Raw genomic sequence first — 21,351 nt, forward strand, 5'->3', positions numbered from 1 at the left:
GGTTGAGGACAGACAAATAGTGACATTGCATTGTTTTTATGTTGATAGAATATAAAGAGTAGATAAGCTATATAAATGGGCCGGGGATGATAAATGTAGCAAGAGAAATCTTTTCTGATCGGTTCCAGCATTTTCAGGAAATTGTGTCTGCCATAAATTAATTTGCTGCTTGTAATCTTCCTACTTGGAAAAAAAACATTGTGACTTCAGAATGCAAGGGACTCTTATTTTAAATCCAGTCTTTAGTGTGGGTCTGTCTCAAACCAGAAACTCTGTCAGCAAGACTCAAGCACCTTACTCTCCAAGGGAAGATGTATATAAGATCTTCCTGGGCTTGACTCTCCAGTCTGAGCTTTGCATCTAATGGAGAAGATACTGAACAGACTTTTCTTTGCCTCACCTACTTATCTGGGTGCTCTGGCACTGATCTGCCTACTCTGGACCTTGATTACTTGTGGTCATACACTGGTTATCTCAGACCCCAGTGGACCCTGATTTGGTATGCATGAGGTATCCAAATCATCAGTTTATCCAGTCTTGATAGGTATTATGGTGTACTCAGAGGGTGGTGCCACAGGATGTCCCCAGTGCCCTCTCCTACCTGCTCTCTTAGGCACTGCCATCTTGGAACTTGTGAAATCACATGAGTTTTGGGTGCTGCCGAGAAGCTGTGGGGGCTCCGTGAACTCCAAGAGTTTGGGAACCGCTGATGTAATCCCTCTAGAATCCCCAATATAGATGAGAATAGGGGATGCTAAAGATAGTTCTACCCTAACTGAGAATTGAGGGGGGAAGTATGTGGAGTATGAAAGGTGTGAGTGCACTGTGTTTTCTTGGTTTCCTTACTCTGACACCATGGCTCTGAGGTCATGTTATGCATTCTCTTTTATTGTGCCCTTGATTCTCTCTTTGGACAAAATAGACCACCTCTTTTGGGGCATCCTATTCCCCTCCATGCTATACAGATATTCCAAAATATAACTGGGGAGAGAATGCTCTGGGGAACATAATATGATAAAGGGTGAGTTGAGGCTCTTTTTGTCCCAGCTGGCGGAGAGCTAATATGTATGTTCCACTTCAGGGCAGTGTCTTCATTTTATATACTGTATGTTTTATTACACTATCCTGGAAACATGATCCACAAATTGCATGCTTCTGAAAGGGATGTTTAAAGTCGCTTATTGGAGGTCACTACAGTTTGCAGCTAAGCTACTATGATTGACTAACTCATATTTTAAAAATGTATTTGATCTCTCCAAAGGTTTGGGATGCTGTGGATCGAGGCTGCTGCTTAAAAACATACTCCTGCCATACCGGTGCTGTTCGAGCTGTCCAGTGGTCTCCCTGTGGAAAGCATGCTCTCAGTGGAGGCTTCGATTCTATGCTTCATTTGACAGATATTGAAACAGGTAAATCTTTTGTGTGTGTGTGTCTGTGAGTGTGAGTGTGTGTGTGTGTGTGAGTGTGTGTGTGTGTGTGTGTGTGTGTGTGTGTGTGTGTGTGTGTGTGTGTGTGTGTGAGAGAGAGAGAGAGAGAGAGATTTTCACACTACTATTGTTGTTAGACTATAACAGATTGGTGTCCTCACCTGAACTTTAAAGATAATGATTTCAACCTTTTTTGTTTCGCAGCACACTGACACCATGCACACGGACAGCACACCATGCTGTTGCTGGAAAGCTCACATCCTCCAATGGCCCTATTAAGAAATGACCCTCCTCCAAACTTCCACAGCACACATGCAGACCATTCGTGGCACTCCAGTGTGCCACGGCACATTGGCTGAAAATGGCTGTCTTAAGGTATAGGGATTGCAAGTAAAAAAGGCCAAACTTTTATTGTATTGAATTATCTGTACTAGAACCCTTCTTCCTAAGGTGGGCAGGGAAGTTTTGGCATGGGAGGGCATTCAGTCATGCAACTTCAATCATGCAACGGCAAATTGCAGCTGTTGGGATGCGTAACCCACAATGGTTCATATGACCCGCTCCTCCATGCAGTTCCAGCTTACCAATGACCCTGCACGTGGCTGGAGATGAGAAGCGGCTGATTGAATGAGCTAACTCTCTGTCTAAAGACATCTTAGGTACACCTAACTTGGGAGTAAATTCTACTGAAATCAATAGAGGTTGCTTTCAAACACGTTGGTTAAGGGCTAATGTGTAAGCATTTAATTACCTTGTCGATCTGTTTTCTAGAAGGCTGCTTCTAACTTCCGATTGTTTCCCATTAAATGCCTGCCAGGTAAACCTGACCCTCACATTACTGCTGCAGTCCTTAAGCCATTTTTTAATTAACAAAACATTTCTAGCTTTCTCCATCCCAAAAGGCTCAGGATGGGTGTTAATTTTAAAGTATCCAGCATCAACCATAATTAAAGCATGATTTTAATGAATCCAGTTTGAAAAGGGGGATGGGGATAGAAAGATGCCAAATACTGAAGCTCAGCAATCTGACTAGCTGAGCCCAGCTGTCAAAAATAAGCTCCAGCAGAAAGGTCTTCTAATGCTTCTGAAAGAGATGACAGTCTTTAGACCTTGCCAAAAAATCACAGCTACGTTTACAGCATCCGCTGTCCCTCCTTGACATGATGTCCTGGCCTCATTACTTGAAATTATGTTCCATTGGCTGCCACTTGCTATGTGTAGTGAAATGCTGAGCTTCATGACACTAGAACACGTAAGACCATAAGAAGAGCCCCGCTGGATCAGGCCAAAGGCCCGTCTAGTCCGGCTTCCTGTATCTCCCAGTGACCCCTCCTGATGCCTTACACTAGGTAAATAGTACTATGTGTTTCAGAAGAGAGAGAGTGACATGAGCCTGTCGTTTTGCATGGAACTGGTGCATGTTTTGGGCCATCTACTTGCATTCTTGTACAACCAAACCCAGTGTAACATCCCCAGCACTGATGCAGACATGCCAACGGTGAGCTTGCTGCATCCTATGGGGAAGCTTCAAGTCTCAGAGGCCTCCTTGAGGAAAGGGAAGCTTCAGAGGGATCAGAGTGTGTGTGTGGGGGGGGGGAGGGCGGCAGCTATCACCTTTTTCTCCTGACTGCAATCCTGATTTGTATTCAAACCCCTCCCCGCACCTTCTCCTTTTTCCAGGTTCCATCAGCACCAGGGTCCTTTTGGTTCTGAGAAGTAGTGTGCATGAGATCTGAATTGGGACCTCAAGAGAAGGGAAAGGGTCAAAGTCTCCTTTCACAGGTCTCCTTTTAAGACCTATCATGGTCTTGATTCCAAATGTATGCTCACTATTTACTATTCACACGTGAAAACCCAGCATGCAGAACCAATTATGCATTTAATGTAATGTGAAACTTGACCCACAGGAATGGGAAGTAGTAACTTCAGTGAATATGTTTCCTTTCTAGGAAAGCTGCTCGTATGATGGAATGAACAGGGATGATTGTTTTCCTTCTGCTAAGTATGGGAGAACCACCACTTTAAATCCTTGCCTCTCCCTTAAAACACTTGAATGTGCCAAAAGATTTAGGGGAGGAGGTTGGTGGCAAGCAAATAAAGAGTGGCTAATAAGCCTCTCCAATAGTACTCCTATATTACAATATTATATGTCAGTACTTAAAGCAAAAAGAAAAAGAACCCTGTAAGAAGTGATTGGCGTTCTTTCAGAAGCTGGTAGAATCTGAGCCAATAAGAGTGCTCTTCATACCAACAATTGTCTGTCTGCTGTTAATAATCAATTCCTTCAGATTTGTCATGGCATGTGGGTTATTTTTTTTTTTTTAATGTGGTTGGAAGGGATTGCTCTGTACTCAGAATGTAAAAAATCCATTAAGTCTTACCTTGGAATATTCACATTTCTGGGTTAGTCAAGCTTTTACATTACTGTGTATGACTTTTATGTGTCCGCTTTAGTTGCAGTTGGGTGGGAAAAGGATTAATGTACCGAAACTTTCTTTTTCAAACCAACCCCTTCTTCATTGTGTCTTCGGGTCATTTTTCTTTTTGCAGCCATGTTTCAGTCATATTTTCTTTCTCATTGTCATAACTTGATGTCATTCGTAACCAGAGCTAATGAGCTCAAATTCCACTGCTTTGAGTAGTGTTGTCAGTAACTCCTGTCATTACAGGTTGGTTGAAACATGTACATTTATTTTTTATGAATCACCCTGGTTAAAACATGTGGGTTATGCTGCATAACCCAGTGGTTCTCAAACTTTTAGCACCTGGACCCACTTTTTAGAATGAGAATCTGTCAGAACTTGTTAATAATAATAATTTAATAATAACTCACCGGAAGTGTTGTCATGACTGGATGTGACATCATCAAGCAGGAAAATTTTTAATAGTCCTAGGCTACTATCCTACCCACATATACCCAGGAGTAAGTCCCACTGACTATAATTGTTAAAAGCATATACAGAGTAGCCTGTTCAAAGTACAGATCTGTCACATTTCCCCAGATGGAATCACATACTTGATTAGCATCAAGCCTAATATATTAAAAATAAAATAGTGAAATGAATGGGGACCCACCTGAAATTGGTTTGTGACCCACCTAGTAGGTCCTGACCCACAGTTTGAAAAACACTGGCTTAACCTATACAGCATTATGTTTTACAAAATGCTTTTTCTTTATAGTGTGTGTGTGTGTGTGTGTGTGAGAGAGAGAGAGAGAGAGAGAGAGAGATGAATAAAATGCATTGCATTGCATTTTATTGTCTAAGATATGATCCTTTTAATGCGTATTGGAACAACGAGATTTAAGGGAAGGCCTGTACCAATACTAACTGGTAGTACTAACTAGGTTGTGCATCATCTCTCGAGCACAGCTGATCAGTGTTTGCATTATGACGAGGGTCTGTTCACCACTGGCACTCTGCATCGTTTCACAACTTATATTGGGATCGAGTTGATTATTGCAATTCAGTTTATGTGTGGTTTTGGATGGTTCTTTTTGCTAGGTCATAGGCTCTGTCTTGTCCATGCTCAATGAGACACAGAGATGTTCACAAGTGGTAGGAGAGAGAGGTGAAGGTCCTAAAGTGTATGGGGAATAAAGATGCACAGTATGGAGCGCAAGGGAGAAACTGGGGCTCATTGTGCTGTTTTGCCTTGGAGGAATTCCAATCTTTTAACTTGGAACTAGTAGCCCCAAAACAACATAATGGTTGCATCCCATATTAAAGATTTTAAATCCTAGAGCAGGTGAGGTGAAGATAGAAAGGTGCAGGTAAACTTTTGGTCATCTAGCAAAGTATTGCCCCTGCTTGCTGGCAGCAGCTGCCCAGTGTCCCAGACAGGAATCAGACAGGATTGAACCTGGAAAGCTCTTGCATGCAAAGAAGAAGCTCTACCTGCTATTGCCCCTTCTGGTAGAGGAGGATGTTTAGGACAGGTTCTCTTCAGAAGTGACACAGTCATGAAAATCCTGAAAAGGTAACTTTTAAGAGCAGATTAAACAGCATTTCAATTCAAGGGTTATTTATTGACTGTTGTTCTTATGTTTCGGGGTACGCATTTTATGGATTTTATTTGTATAACACTTTATACATGTGTAATTAATAGAAAAGCAAGTTAGAAATAAACAACATGACCAATTTCCTTTGACTCCCCACACTCCCTCCCCCTTTTTTGTTGTTGTTATGCATTTCTCACAGATGCATCAGTAACACTTTTCAAGGAAAGCAGCTTGTTACTGCATTCCAAATTGGATGCATTCTCACTTGAAAAACACGAAGCCAGCTGCACAGATTAGAATTGCATTATTTCACTGAACCATTCATTCACCTCTCTCTGTTGCTCTTCATCAGTGCAAAGCCTATTTCATCATTGATTAACTTCACCTAGATATCCTCCTGCCGCTGCTTTGCAATAAAACTTCTTTCTCCCAATTACGTTTTTCTGTCAGACTTGGAGGAATTCTTCCTTTGTCCAAATCAGGCCTGCCCAACATAAACCCATTGGAGAAATTTCAGATACTCACTGTTTACACAGCAATCCTATCCCCCTGCCTTGTAGCAGGTATGTTGAAGACCCCTATTTAGGTTAACTTTAGCACCAGTTGCTCCCACATACACCTTGTGATGCAGGGACTCTGCAGTATCCTGGCACTGAAGATACTGTCTGGGAAGTTGAAAAAACAAAGCAAGGGCCCCAAAGGTAATTTGAAATAGTACTTCCTTTCTTAGCATTTACTGGAAGAGAATGGATGACCAGAGCAGCATCTAGCAACTTGCCTTCCTGGGGGCACCTTCCAGAAGGACCTTCTAGTAGAAACATGAAGAGGGAGAAAAGGGGAGAGGGCAAAGAAAAAAATGGAATGCTTCTTTCCTCTCTCTGTTTTGCCCTTTCCGCTCACTACTGTTTCTCCATAGTCAAGTAGGGTGACTGATGTATGGTGCTAGGAACCCCAAACCAAGGGCACTGGCAGACAGGTCCAGGCTACAATCCTATGCATACTTACTTAAGAGTAAGTCCTACTGACAACAATGGGACTTCAGAGATGGCAAGCATAGGATTGAGTTCCTTGGTGGCTTACATTTTGCACCATTTTACCCTTGGATTAGGTCAGAGAGAATTGTTTAATTATACACTGTTTTTGAGTTTTTCCTGAGCATCTTGTACAACACTGCGCATTGCTCTCACTGCCTAGAACGTCTCTGATGACGAGGGGGAGGGGCTGCTTACACAGCATATGCCTGCAGTACTTACCACCCCCCTATAGCCACACTATTGCATGTTGATATTAATTAAGAAAACTCTGCAAAATGATTGAAAGCTGTGCTGATTCAAATCTAAAAAAGATCATGTTGGGCACAGTGGCATTTCTCAGAAAGCTGGCTAGCTACCATTCTCAAACAATTCTTTGCCCAAGATCTCAGCTCTGCCCTAGCATATTGCAATGAGCACTGTCATTTTTCAGAGTGAATTGTAAGTGCTGCTAGTTATACTAAAGCTCAGCAAAATCTGTCACACAAGTGCTGTGATTTAAATTTTTATCTGCGTATTGTAGCATTTGCATAACACTGAACATTTTAATTAAACTGCCAGCATTTCATCACAAATAAAACAATGCCACTGCACCTGCGGTTTGCTAGCAAAAATCATGTTATTTGCATGCCATGAATGCCAGTTTAGCCTTATTATCACAACAGAGATGCCACTTTGGGATGATATGAAACACTTTTATTTTGTGCACTGGAGATTGCCCAACATTACAGTTGCATTAGAGTTCATGAATTAAATATAGTTTAAATGCATCTCCATCAAGTTGGATCATTAAATATGTTTGGTCTGGCTTTAAGGGGAAAACGTAGGTTACTTAAAACTTCACTTCATGGCTCTGCATCATGCTCTGTTTTCATTCTGTGTGCCACTTCAGGCCAAGTGGAGAATGCAAGGCTTATTAAAATGCCCAAATAAATAAATTTGAATTTTCTGGTTATGCAGAATGCCAGAGAAGCGCTGTAATTGTAATTCTTGTGGTGCTGAATGAGAGATATGTAGACACTCCTCCAGTGCCAACAAGCTAAACAGAAACAGATCCAATAAGTCCCAAAATAAAATTGGTGTGGTATAGTGAGTAACAGACTGGGCTATGAATCGGAACTCTCCTGGCTGAGGCTGCAATCCTAACCACACTTTCCTGAGAGTAAGCGCCATTGAACAAAATAGGACTTACTTATGAGTAGACCTGGTTAGGTTTGTGCCCTGAGTCTCACCTCTGCCATGAGCTCATCAGGTTGCCTTGGGCAAGCCACTCTCGCTCTCAGCCTTGGCTCCCTAGCTGCAAATGAGGGAAATACTTACTAGGCTACAGTAAGGATAAGATCAGGATTAAGCATGTGAGATGTTTTGCCCCATCAAAGTGTTACAGTAGTCATGTGACTAGCCACTGATGGTCAAATCCAGGATACGCCCTGGTCCCTGTCCCATTTTAGGGGATGGGTTTCATATGGTAAAGGTACAAAGCAATACCTTCTCAGTGGTGGCACCCATGGTTATGGTTTGCCCTCTCTAAAGAGGCACGCAATGCTTCCCTAGGAAAGCCAAGCATATTTATTACGTTTTTGAAAGTCAGTAAAGAGACTGTTGTGTGCCTGGCCTTGGAGATCCCTATAGATGTACTGTTTCATTTAGATTTGGCTTTTATTGTTGATGTTTGGCAATTTTTTATTTTATTGGAGCTACTTTGTATTTTTTTTATTATTTCTGTGTATTTTATATTTTATTGTAGCTACTGTATATTTTTCTTGGATGTTTTTAACTGAGTGGCAATCTTATAATGTTTTATAACAGTGTTTCTTAACGTGTGCTCCTAGGAGCCTGGGGGGCTCCGTGAGACCTCTTCATGCGCACACCATAAGTAGCTGCCATCTGTTCCCTGCCCGGTTTACTCACCCGCCCATCCTGTTTCCCCTGTTCATGGCTCTCCTTCCGCATTCCCCTCCTGTTTGAGCTTTCCACAGATATCCAGTGTTGGGCTTGGTGCTCTGCCACTCTGCACATCCGCCAGCACCCTGAGCCTCCCCAAGGCTACACACATGTGCCAGCAGGGCTCCCCAACACTCTTTTTAAGAGAGTATAGGATTTTGGAGACCAAAATGCTTGCAGGCTGCTGTTTTAGAATGTCGCTTGCAAGGATGGTTGAATTATACAGCTGACAGGTCCCACCTCTTTCAGGGTGATGCTCTTCTTTGTTGGTGAGCATCTTGTGATAGAGGTCTCCCCAAGTTTCCATAAGCTACTGTTGCTAGCATCTCTTTTGCATCGAAATACAGTCGATCATCATTAACCATGGGGGTTAAGTTCCTGCAAACCCCCATGGGTTGTGAATTCGCCTGTATGGAACCACTGATCCCATTCAAAGCACTATAGTAGTCTTGTGACTATCCACTGATGCTTGAACCCACTTATGCTTGGGATCAGTGGGGTGCCATACCAGGGATTTAGGGGGTTGGGTGGGTGTCTTGCTTGCTGCCTCTTAAAGGTTCCCCAGCCAGTAAAAGCACTCCTGTCCCTCAGCTACTCTTCAGAGCAAGAGAAAGTGGAAATTTGCCTTTCTTTTTTCATTTTTAAGAATACTTTTATTCAATTTGTTCTGTAGGTTTCAGTTCTGCTTCATACATTATGTTGGAAATGGATGCTTTTCCATCTTTATTATGTTTAGAAAATATTTTTTTTTCTGCAGAGCACCCAAAATGGTGTACAAACAAGAATATAAGTAACAAAACCATGTTAATAAATCACTGACTACAGTAAGGCAGGAAAGCAGGAGTCTTATATCATGGGGCATATCTGTTGTGGGCAGTTGGTTTGGTGACGTTGTCTCACTGCATCGTATCCTTATTTTGATGTGCACCTTAGTAAGCAGTTAGTTTCTCTTTCCATTCTGGTTGTTAGCATTTGTTAGTTAAGCTCAGGCAGGAGCCAAGTGAGCTTTGTACAGAGTGCTTGTGAAATTATTACACAGAGCAACCTACAAAGCAGCAGCTCAGGCACTTTGAAAAGCCTGCACAGGGGAGTTCAATCTATAATTGAGTCCCTTGAGTATGTCTTGTTTGTGGGTTGACATTAATCAAACTGTCCTAAGGGGTGGGTCCTGAAGCAGGTATCCTCCCAAAGATGTCTTTTGGGGATTTCCACAGGGAACGCACCATGTGATGACACTGCAGGGAGCTATGACAAATTAATATCACCACAGGATGGGGCCATAGCTCTCTCCCAGAGTATATGTGTGGTAGAACATGGAGGGCACTGCTTTTATTAACTGGCATCCACTCCTAGTGACTCTTGTCCTGAAATTGGGTTTAAATTAGAACAGTTTTTGCTGCTGCTCTAAACTAAAGTACAGGGGGCCCCCTGTATCTGTGCAACCTGTATCCGCTGATTCTGTTATGCATGGATTGGGTCAGCAGGCATCCCCTCTGTGCCCTATCTGCCCCTCTGTGCCCCTCTGTGAGCTCTGCTCACTTCACCTCTGGAGGGTCCTCTGAACCCAACAGAGCCTTCGGACATCTGTCCATGGCTTCTGCTCGGCTCAGACTGAAAGCCCTAGAACTGAAAAACATCACTTCCTGTTTCTTCGTGAAACTGGAAGTGATGTTTTTAATAAGGCATTGGTAGACCCTGGAAAGCCCTCCTTATAAGGCACTTTAAAATGTCGCTTCTGGTTTCATGGAGAAGTTTCTCCAGAAACCAGAAGATGTCCGTGGTCCCCTCTGGGGTTAGAGAACCCTCTAGAGGCAAGGCAAGCAGAGCTCACCTCAATTCCATTTGCCATAATCGTGGTTTCAGGTAACTGTGGGGGTGGGGGCTTCCGGAACGGAACCCCCACAGATGCGGGGGCACATCTGTACACCAAAGAAGACTGTGTTAGCAAGTCCTTCCTTTCAGGTTTTCCCAACCCTAAAATTCTGGGATCCTGCTTAAAAACCAATAATAACAAAGGTTGGTGGTCTGAGAAGATGGGGTGACCAACACTATCTTTAGTGAACTAAGACTGTGCTGGTTAAAAGTTTAATCACACAGGATTAAAAAACACAACAACAAAGGGGATGGAATACTGTTGATAGCAAAAAAATAAAGTTTTTGAGGAATTGCAGACAGACAAAGGAAGATTTAGGCGGGCAGTTTTGGGCAGTGGTTGGCACTGACAAGCTGAAAGTAAATCAAACACTAATGGAACTTGCTGAATTCTTTCTCATTGTCAGTAGTGTTTTGGTTTGATGCCCTATCAATGCCAGTGCTGGGCTGGTCATGTGGGGTATTCCTGTGTGTTAGGAAGTCTAGCTGGGAGTCAGTGTTGGATAACTGTGCCTTATGTAGCAGTAGTTTAGCTGTTTTCACAGCAAATTCTGCCTTGCTATTTGTGAATGAGCTGGAGTATGATGGTCAATCTAGGGCTGCAATCCTGCTCACATTTACCTGGGAGTAAGTCCCATTAAGTTCAGTAAGACTTATGTCTGAGTAGACATTCATAGATTGCACTGTAAGTATTTAACCAAAAATTTAAAGTTCTCAAAAGCAATCTGAGGTCCATTATCTGGGGGTGGGGGAACCCTATGTCAGGGATGCTATATCTTTCAAAGCGAGGTTTTCGTTTGCTTATGACAGTCATGCAACTTGTGTCTGAGAAGGCATCGGCCTCCCCTAAATTGGAATAAAACCGGATTACTGCTTCTCCCTGAAAGTAAAAAAAAAGTCAATTCAGATCTTTTCCCATAGTCTGATGGCTGATCCATGTGGTAAACTATTCCCTCTTTATTGTCAATTCTCATGTGATTGGCAGGATATCACATCATTCTATCAAAAATCAAAGTTGTGAGTCCTTTCCTGGCCAGTAAACGCATTTCCTAGCCTCTCCTAAGGTAGCTATTGATACCCATGTGTATTTTGTGCATGTATTTTGTGCATGACTTCCTTGCTAAGCAATTCAGTTGGTACAACTGTTCTCTGCCCTCAGAATAGGATTCCATTCTGAGTGCATCTTTGATTTAGAAACAATGTTCAGTGCCTGTTAGTACATGATCTTTACCCTCAGGCCCTCCTATCATTATGATTTCTTTGAGTGCTTGCATCTGTATGTCTTTTTCAATAGCTTTCTGAATTTCCAGGACTTTAGTTGCTGAAATTGGGAAATAGTGCAACATATTTATTTGATTCGATGTCTGGATCTCCTTCTCCAGGCTTGCTGCCATCAGAACTATGTACACTTCTCACGGTATCTGCTAATACCAGTAATCAACCTGGACAGAATTTACTCTCTCTACTGTTACATGGTCAATGTTTTATTTCTGTTTATCTCTTTTAATTCAAGGCATGTAGGAGACATGCATCTAATTGCGTATAATTGGTGTTAAGAGGCTGCCTGGAGAGCAAATGGCTTGACCAGTAATGTGGCTATTTACAGAACTGTAGCAAGAGGCCAAAGATCCACAGGCCAGGAAGACCACATTTTTCATTCGCTATGAGTTAGCTGTAGAATTCCCCCTACATAGAGTGTGTGTTAGTTAATTCTGTTAAGCTCAGTTCAAACCCCCTTTTTGGTTCCTGAGCACTTACTAAATTTTTGCATCCCTTCATCTCATCTCTGTTTTCCTTTCACCTCCGAATGATGCAGTTGTGTCATTGGCCATTACACAGAGTGCCTGCGCACAATTGCTTTTCTCCCATGTGTGTGTTACAGGTATCTTAAAGCACACTGCCAGTAACACCATCATAGTGTTGCAGGCACATGAGTATCTGCTGTAATCTCTTGTATATGCACTCACAAGTGCAGGTCAGGGGAAGAATACTGGGCAAACCTCTCACAAAAACCCTTGACTTCCGACGGGCAGACTTCCCTCAAATAAGGAGGCTAATTAGAAGGAGGTTGAAAGGGAAGGTAAAAAGAGTCCAATTTCTCCAGAGTGCATGGAGGCTGCTTAAAACAACAGTAATAGAGGCCCAGCAGAAGTGTATATCCCAAATGAAGAAGGGCTCGACTAAGTCCAGGAGGGGCCCGCATGGCTAACGAGCCAAGTTAGAGAGACCATAAAGGGCAAGGAAGCTTCCTTCCGTAAATGGAAGTCTTGCCCTAATGAGGAGAATAAAAAGGAACATAAACTGTGGCAAAAGAAATGTAAGAAGGTGATACGGGAGGCCAAGAGTATGAGGAACACATGGCCAGCAACATTAAGGGGAATAATAAAAGCTTCTTCAAATATGTTAGGCCTCTTCAGCCTAGAAAAGAGACGCCGGAGGGGGGACATGATTGAGACATACAAAATTATGCATGGGAAGGATAAAGTGGATAGAGAGATGCTCTTTACCCTCTCACATAACACCAGAACCAGGGGACATCCACTAAAATTGAGTGTTGGGAGGGTTAGGACAGACAAAAGAAAATATTTCTTTACTCAGCATGTGGTTGGTCTGTGGAACTCCTTGCCACAGGATGTGGTGACGGCATCTGGTCTGGATGCCTTTGAAAGGGGATTGGACAAGTTTCTGGAAGAAAAATCCATTACGGGTTACAAGCCGGGATGTGTATGTGCAACCTCCTGATTTTAGAAATGGGCTATGTCAGATGCAAGGGAGGGCACCAGGTTGCAGGTCTCTTGTTATCAGGTGTGCTCCCTGGGGCATTTGGTGGGCCGCTGTGAGATACAGGAAGCTGGACTAGATGGGCCTATGGGCTGATCCAGTGGGGCTGTTCTTATGGGTTTGTTATTGTTGTTATCTGATCACAAACAGATGAGACAACACTACAGGTGTGCGTCACTTCACGACAGACACTCCCTGCTAGACACTAGCTGGCTGCACAGGGTACTGGAGCTGCATTGCTAGTTCTTTGCATTAAGAGCCTCTTTGTTGTGTAAACAGACACTCTGCTGCAGGCTTTGGAAGGCCTGACTACCTCATTAAGAGCCTCTTTGTTGTGCTTTGACCACTGTCATATATTTGGACCTTCAATAAGCGGACAGTTGTTAAGCAATGCACACCTGTTTTATTGTATAGTAATATAATATAGAGTATATTTATTTATTTATTCACATTTTTGTACCACTCTTCTTCAAGGAGCTCAGGGTGGTGTACATAGTTTCGCCTCTCCTTTTTGTCTTACCTGTGAGTTAGGTGAAGTGGATGGAATTGCTTCACTTCAAAAACCACAACCAGGAGCTGTTTCTCTATCTCGGCATAATCCTGTTCAGCCTCTGATAGAACTCTAATCTCATTAATTAGTTTATGAATCTCATGGTATCATGAATTAGATCATGAATTTCATGAAAACCAGGATGGTATAGTGGTTCAGAAGTTGAACTTAGACCTGGAAGATCCAGCTTCAAATTCCTGCTCAGCCAGGAAGCTTCTTGGATGACCTTGGGCCAATCACTATTTCTAAACCTTATTTACCTCACTGGGTTGTTGTGAGGACATTTTTAGTTTGCAAATGTTGCTTCCAATGCTTTTTTAGCTAGCAAATTGCAAATGCCTTTTTTTATCTTGCAAATTCCTGCTGTCGCACAAAAATTTCTGCAAATGGACTCTCATTAATGTCTTCAGGAATGGGACATAGATCCGGAGCACGCGCGCGCGCGCGCGCACACACACACACACACACACACACACACACACACACACACACCCCTAAGCAGTTTGAATCACCATGTCATATGCAAATCAACATGGAGGAGGGCAATTTTAGCCTTTAGACCAGCAGAGAGAGGTTGAAAGAGCAGAGCATGCACTGAATGAATGGCTTATGGGTACAGTGGAAATGTGCTGAAAGAACAAAAGTTTAAAAGTGATAAAAAGGAATTTGGAAAGCAGAGAACACCTGTATTTTTTTTTAAACTATGTATTTTTTTTAAACTATAACTGTATTTGTGATTATCTCTGTAGTTACCTAAGTAGTAATTGTGGCAGAGTGTAACTTGCAGGTTTCTAGAACATACATATAGGCAGGACAAATTTGGTAAATGACCTAGATTTTTTAATAGATCTTCTCCTGTCACTGCAAATCATGGGAAACACTGCATAGGATGCATCAAAAAGCAACCGAGTTCCTTAGTTGTTGTTACCTTAGCTTATGAAGCCCTTTGGGAAGGAAAGGGATTTTATCGTGTAGGAAATTTGATGGTAGTTCAATTGCTTCTCATCTGGGAAAAGCTATAATTCATCTGCCAGAACATTAGGTTCACTTTAAAAGTTAAATAGTTTTAATCAGGGCTTTTTTTTCTAATGGAACGCGGGGGGACGGAGTTCCGGCACCTTTTTGCAGTGGCCCCTCCGCTTCGGAGGCATTCCAGGAGGAGGGGGAGCAAAACAGAGGCATTTGCCGGGTGGGTGCTGGGGGGTGCAGGGTGGGCGGGCGCCTTGCCCCTGCCTGACCGCACAACGACCCCCTCCTGCCTCCATCTCCAAGCTCTCGCCTGAGCCCAGCCCGCCTCCCTTCCCCCCCCCGTGCTCTGCTTCCCCACGCAGCTTCCAAGCTGGTGGAGGGTGCGGGGGACATGCGCTGACACCGAGGAGGAGGACGGACAGCCAGCCAGCCAGGGAGACGGGCTGCGGCACCCACGGAACACCCAGGTACTGGCTTGGCGGAGGAGGAGGGGAAGGAAGCTGGCTGGTGCAGCCCCCGTGCCAATCTGCAGCATGAGTCTAGACATGTCTACTCAGAAGTAAGTCTCATTGTGCTCAACGGGGCTTGCTCCTGGGAAAGAGTGCATAGCCTTGCAGCCTGAGTAGATAGGCAGAGGAGGGGCTCTGAGGCTGCAGTCCTTTCCACACCTTCCTGGGAGGAAGCCCCACTGCCTCTAGTGGGACTGACTTCTGAGGAGGCAGGCAGAGGAGGGGCTCTGAGGCTGCAGTCCTCTCCACACTTTCCTGGGAGGAAGCCCCACTGCCTCTAATGGGACTGACTTCTGAGTAGACAGGCACAGGATTGGGCCCTGAGGCTGCCATCCTATCTACAGTAAACCCCATTCACTATAATGGAACTTACTTCTGAGTAGACATGCACAGGATTGGACTCTAAGGCTGCCATCCTATCCACAGTAAGCCCCATTCACTAAAGTGGACTTCTGAGTAGACATGCATAGGATTGGGCTCTTAGGCTGCAATCCTAGGCACTTTCCTGGGAGTAAGTTCCATTGACTAGAACAAGACTTATTTCAGAGTAGACATACGTAGGATTGGGCTCTTAATCCTGGCAGAGATATATATCTGCACCCGTTTTCACATGCTAAGGGCAGGTGAAAAGGGATTCTACATGTGTACAACGTGCTGTCCAGCCTTGCCAGAGGTCCTCCTCATCCTTCCCCCACAAGCATGCCCTCCGACAGCCAGCGTTTGCAGCTCCTCTCCAGCAATGCACAGCAGCTGCTCAGGGCAGCAGAGAACATACTACTGCATGCCAAGCGCCTTTCCAAAGACACAGAGTATTCTGATACCTGAATTAAACCATATTTAATCGCTTATTTGCAAACGTAGCTGTTTCTGTGTGCACCTAAGGACCCCTCTCATGTAAGAATTCCTTTTTTGTTTTTACTCCCACAGTTGCTTAGAGTAATTTTAGTACATGGAACTCATGTACGCCATTTTTCGGAATCCATTCACTGCTTCCTCTCCTCAGCGTAGTGCCACACTACATGCTACAAGTGCACCTGTACAGTATTTTTCCCCATGTGTAGAAAAAGTAGCTAGGGGGAAGGGGATGTGGAGATTGGCAGCCCAATCCTATGCATGTCTACTCAGAAGTAAGTTCATCTTTAGAGGGGAAGCACATAAAAAATATTTTATTTCTCCAATAAAAAATGGTTTAAAAATAAATAAATAAATAAATAACAAGTTGTGAGTTCCTGCACCTTTTCTTTTACAAAAAAAGCACTGGTTTTAATAATGCAGATTTGTCAACTGGAGCTACTAAGAAATAAATGAGGCCAAGACCTGACCTTATGCTGAATGCATAAGTAACTTTACTGTGAGGGTACCATTAAAAAAAAAAGGGAAGGTGGGATCTTTGACTTAACATTCTAATTGGACAGGCAAGGCTAAGCCAGGAATATGGATGTGGGTGGTGATGTTTGGAAGTATTTCTGGCTACAGGCTCCAGACAAGCAGCTGAAGAAAGTTTGGCCAATTAGAAAGGGGGGGGGAGGCAACTGAGGGAAAGCCTTGGGAAGACTTAGGCTTGAGACTTGGGAATAGGAGTTTCTGTTAGAAGGATGTGTCGGGGGTGATCAGTGTTGGACAGGCTGGGAAACGGAATGGGAAGAAAGACAAGAGGCAAGGTGGCTGAAAGTAGATCAGGCTGAATAGCAGAAGTGAGTCAAAGACAGAAGAATTTGATTTGAAAGAGAAGTTTGGGGGAGGGAATTTCATATGGGGCTGATCACAGAAGAAGGGATATGTACTGTTATAAAATGGACAGGAAGGAAGTAAAGCAGTCTACACTGTGAGCCGAGAACACTGAAAAGCAGGCCTGGCCGGGTTTCGGAGGCCCTCAATGGTCTTCCATCATCCCCTCTCTGACCTTCGTGAATCCCCTGCAAGATTCATTGTGGAATTTACCTTGGTAGAAAGGTGGCTGCATCAGGACCGCTCTCTTGAGCCACATGTTTTGCTTCATCATCACCGCATGAAAGCATTGGGCACTGAGGTGGGATCAGCAACAGACCCCTTCTAAGGACGCTTAGCAGCTGCTTGACAATGCTGAACCGTGACTGCCTCCCCCTCCCCCCAAAATCTTGGCAGCTGCTTTTCACAGTGATCCAAAATAACCAGGCATGTGTTTGCCTGCAGGTTGTAGAGGTGTTGAGGGCCCAATCCTGTGCAGTGTGCGCTGGCTTACCACCAGCACACACTGTCGCAAACGTGCTGTAAGGCACCTTGCGGGGCTTAGCACCAGCCGAGCACCAGAGCTAGCCCAGTGCTGGACTAGTGACGGGGGTAGCCAGGGCTTTGCCACTCAGCGGTTGCCAGAGCCACCGATTGGCGGAGAGGTAGATGAGAGCATGGGGAGAGGTGGGGAGGAGGTGTTTCGGGACGAGGGAGGTGGATGGAGGGTGGAGAGGAGGCACAGCAGGGGGAGGGAATGGGGCAGGTGAAGGGCGGGACCAGTGGTGTTGAGCTCCTCTGCTCTGTGTCGGGCTGTGTGGCCTGACAGGGAGCTCTTTGATTCTGTGCCAGACCAAGGGTTGACGCAGATTCGAGTAGACCCATTGCATGGCTACTTTCCTTACCTGGGGGAAGGGGATGAAGTCCTCCGGAGGAGCCGCTGTTGATTGCCCGGTTGCGCATTGGATGCTGTGGCATTTTTGGCACCGCAGCAGCCCTGCACTCTGGGCAGCTCAGGATTGGGTTGCCCGAGAGGGATTGATGGTAAATATGTGTTTTACACATCAAATACATGTTGCAGCAATTTTCATGGTGAGTTGTGGTGTAAGACATACTGAAATAAGCATCCAGAACTGTAGCAATCTTTATATTTTATTGTGTGTGCCTTTTAAATGTAACAGAGCAAAAATGAATAGAGAACAACGTGGACATTCTTATTAGTTTATTTTGATTCTCTGCTCTTATTCTGAGCTCAAAGCTGCTTACATGTGGTTTCCTGATAAGTTGCCCATCAAGACAATGCTTTGGGCCACACACTTCTTAGCTTCAGCCGTTCAACTTTATCCAGTGCCTGCAAACCATTCTCTGGCTATAACAAAGCAGGCTTCAGATGCGGGACTGGTACAATATTAAGAGTTCACTAAAGTCAAAAGCTGATAGAATGCACTGTCCCCTTTGGGAAGATGTGCGTTTCACGGGAAGCAAGATTAATGGCTTAATTTGGACTCTTCCTGGGCTGCAACTAAGCTGTCGGTATGGCAGGGCTTGGCTGGGCCATGTCTTTGTTGTGCAGATAATGAAAAGTGTAGCATTATGCCAAAAGAGTAATTTTATTACTGTGGATTAGTTTTCTGATCCTTAATCTTTCGTTTATTCCCAGGGACCCTGAGAGCATTCAAATGGCCCCTGAAAACTAGTCATTTTTGGTTTCGCAAATTGTATTGGCTCCATTTGTTCAGATTCAGACATTTTGTTTCATGTTCCTGCATTTTGACACTATTTGGAGTGAATCTGATACAGTGGGTGAAACTGACAGCTACAGCAATAGAGATAAGCCTGTGCCATTTAGCAACCTTCTGCTTAAAGATGGTCCCCATAAAAGCACAACAAAGAGGCTCTTAATGAGACAGTCAGGTCTCACATAGCCTGCAGCAGAGTGTCTGTTTGCATAACAAACAGGCAATCCACTTCCAGTAGCCTGTGCAACCTGCTAGTGCAGTGTTTCTCAAACTGTGGGTCGGGACCCACTAGGTGGGTTGCGAGCCAATTTCAGGTGGGTCCCCGTTCATTTCAATATTTTATTTTTCATACATCAGACTTGATGCTACCATGGTATGTGACTGCATCTGGGGAAATGTTACAGACCTGTACTTTTAACAAGCTACTATGTATATTCTTTTAACAATGATAGTAAATGGAACTTACTCCTGGGTAAGTGTGGGTAGGACTGCAGCCTAGGATTGTTAAAAATTTTACTGCTTGATGATGTCACTTACGGTCATGACATCACTTCCGGTGGGCCCTGACAGATTCTCATTCTAAAAAGTGGGTCCCGGTGCTAAATGTGAGAACCAGTGTGCTAGAGTCTGGCAGAGATTGTGTGTTTGCACAACAAAGGCACTAGATTGGGCTGAATGTTCACTTAACAACCTAATCCCATAAAAACGGGAATTGTCGTTAAGTGGCGCACACCTGTACTTACAAACCAAACCACTTGCAAACAGATCACTGGAACCCAATGTATTCGTAAATAGGGGCATTTCTGTACATGCTTCTGTAGGAGACTCTAATTTGTTTTAATGCAAATCTAGCATGTAGTGATGATTTCACATGCAATTACTCCAGAAAGTGTGATCTTGTGTCCTCTTCCTCACTTGATGAATCCTTCAGCATGATTGGAAGTGAAGAGAAAGCATAACCCCGGTTGCCTTGCTTAAGGAAGTGCTACTTACCCCATCCCCCAGTGCAGATGGATAGAAACAAGCTTTCTTTATGGCTAACACAAACACACAAATGTGCATAATTCATCAGAAAAGAAAAGGCAATGACAATTGAGACAACATATTTGGTTTCGCACCTAAGAATGAACTGTTGTTAACATCATTAATTTGATAAGGACAACAGCAATGAACAGGAGATAAAATTCAAATCCTTGTTACTGAATTTCCTGTGGCATTAATTTACAAGGGTTGTTTGGAGAGCCGATTTGTAAGCTACAGGGTTCTGTGAAGATTACCACATACAATTAAATTTAGAAAGAGTGTATCCATGGGAACGGCCAGTGGCTTACTTGAGAGGATATGCAAATCTTCCTTTGCGGTGAGGGTAAAATTCAGTGACCCTCCCCCACTGTATTCTCAATAATTATGTATATTTCTGTAGAGGTTTGCTAACAACAGCATTGCATCTCTTATACTTTTTCTCAGTGCACTGGCAGTCAGAACAAAGACAAGTAGTAGCATCATTTTAATGAGAGAGCTTCTTTGTAGTGGGAGAAATCTCTGAATTTGAAATATAGTGCGATGGTGTGCATTATAGATTGTTGCATAATTTACCTGATTTAATCTTCTCAAACACGCTATCTTCTACTAAACTCCAGGGTGTCTCAAAAATAGGTACACACATTTTAATGAGCTCTAATTCATACATGTCTCCTTGTAGAAAAACCATCAAGGCTTGAACATCTAAGGCAGCAATTTTCAACCTTTTTCATCTCATGGCACCCTGAGAAGGTGCTATATTTGTCAAGGCACATCATCAGTTTTTTAACAATTGACAATGCACACCATACTGTTGGTGGGGGGCATAATCCCCTAATTGCCTTACTTCTAAATGAAACTCTCCTGTACACCTGCAGACTAATCAATACCGTAGCACAGTGGTTGAAAATCACTGATCAATTGAAAAAGCAGTTGAAGAGAGGTGTTGAACCATCCTAGCACCCATGTAGGATGTCTGCAGATCCCTTACACAATGATATCAGCAGTGTATAGATGCCAACTGAGAAAACTTCACACATTTGGCCTAATTCATTAACCACTTTAGGGCACAAATGTTTGCACCTCCTCGGGAGTTGGCTGGGCCGGTGCAGGGATGCTTGCTGGCCTGCAGAGGCTGAATCCAACCTCCGCGCCAACTGCACGGAGGAACATAAGAACAGCCCACAGGCCATAGGCCCATCTAGTCCAGCTTCCTGTATCTCACAGTGGCCCACCAAATGCCCCAGGGAGTACACAAGACAACAATAGACCTGCATCCTGGTGCTCTTCCTTGTATCTGGCATTCTGACATAACCGAGCTCGGCCCACGCAGGGCTCTGGGGGGTGGGTGGGGAGGAGGCAGGAGGGAGGTGTTCTGGGGCAGGGGGAGGGCAAGCGGGAGTGGGCAGTTGGGGAGCGGGAGGCAGGACTAAGAGCTGGCAGTTATGCCGTATCTCAACCCCCATTCCCGAGCAATGCGGAGAGGCTGCAAGCTGCTCCAATTTCCTCTGACTTAGGCCACCTCTGGAGGTGACACAAGTCCAGTCAGACCCATTGGGGCTGCAGTGGCGTTATTCTGCACCAGCTACTCAGCACCATTGCAGTACTATTTTCCTTACCCGGGGGAAGGGGATTAATGTCTCCTTCCCCCGAGGAGTCAACAGCGGCTGCCTGGGTGCGCTCAGGATGCAGAGGCAGCCATTTTGGTGCCGCAGCAGCCCAGCATGCAGGGCAGCTTAAGTTTGGGCTGTAAAAGTCTCTCACATGACTTGTAATTACCTTTCTAGAAAGAGTTAAGGAAG

General features: G+C 44.1%; 1 protein-coding gene across 1 annotated transcript in view; it reads left to right on the top strand.

The window, feature by feature from the left end:
- The window catches only part of WDR25 (WD repeat domain 25), a 115,945-nt gene that overhangs the window by 68,643 nt on the left and 25,951 nt on the right, over positions 1 to 21,351 (top strand). Inside the window, exon 3 of the mRNA XM_066612246.1 lies at positions 1,262 to 1,409. Coding sequence (XP_066468343.1) covers positions 1,262 to 1,409 — 148 coding nt within the window. The remainder of the gene's footprint in view (positions 1 to 1,261; positions 1,410 to 21,351) is intronic.

Source organism: Tiliqua scincoides, chromosome 1 (assembly GCF_035046505.1).
Source record: "Tiliqua scincoides isolate rTilSci1 chromosome 1, rTilSci1.hap2, whole genome shotgun sequence".
In the NCBI taxonomy this organism is placed as follows: domain Eukaryota; kingdom Metazoa; phylum Chordata; class Lepidosauria; order Squamata; family Scincidae; genus Tiliqua; species Tiliqua scincoides.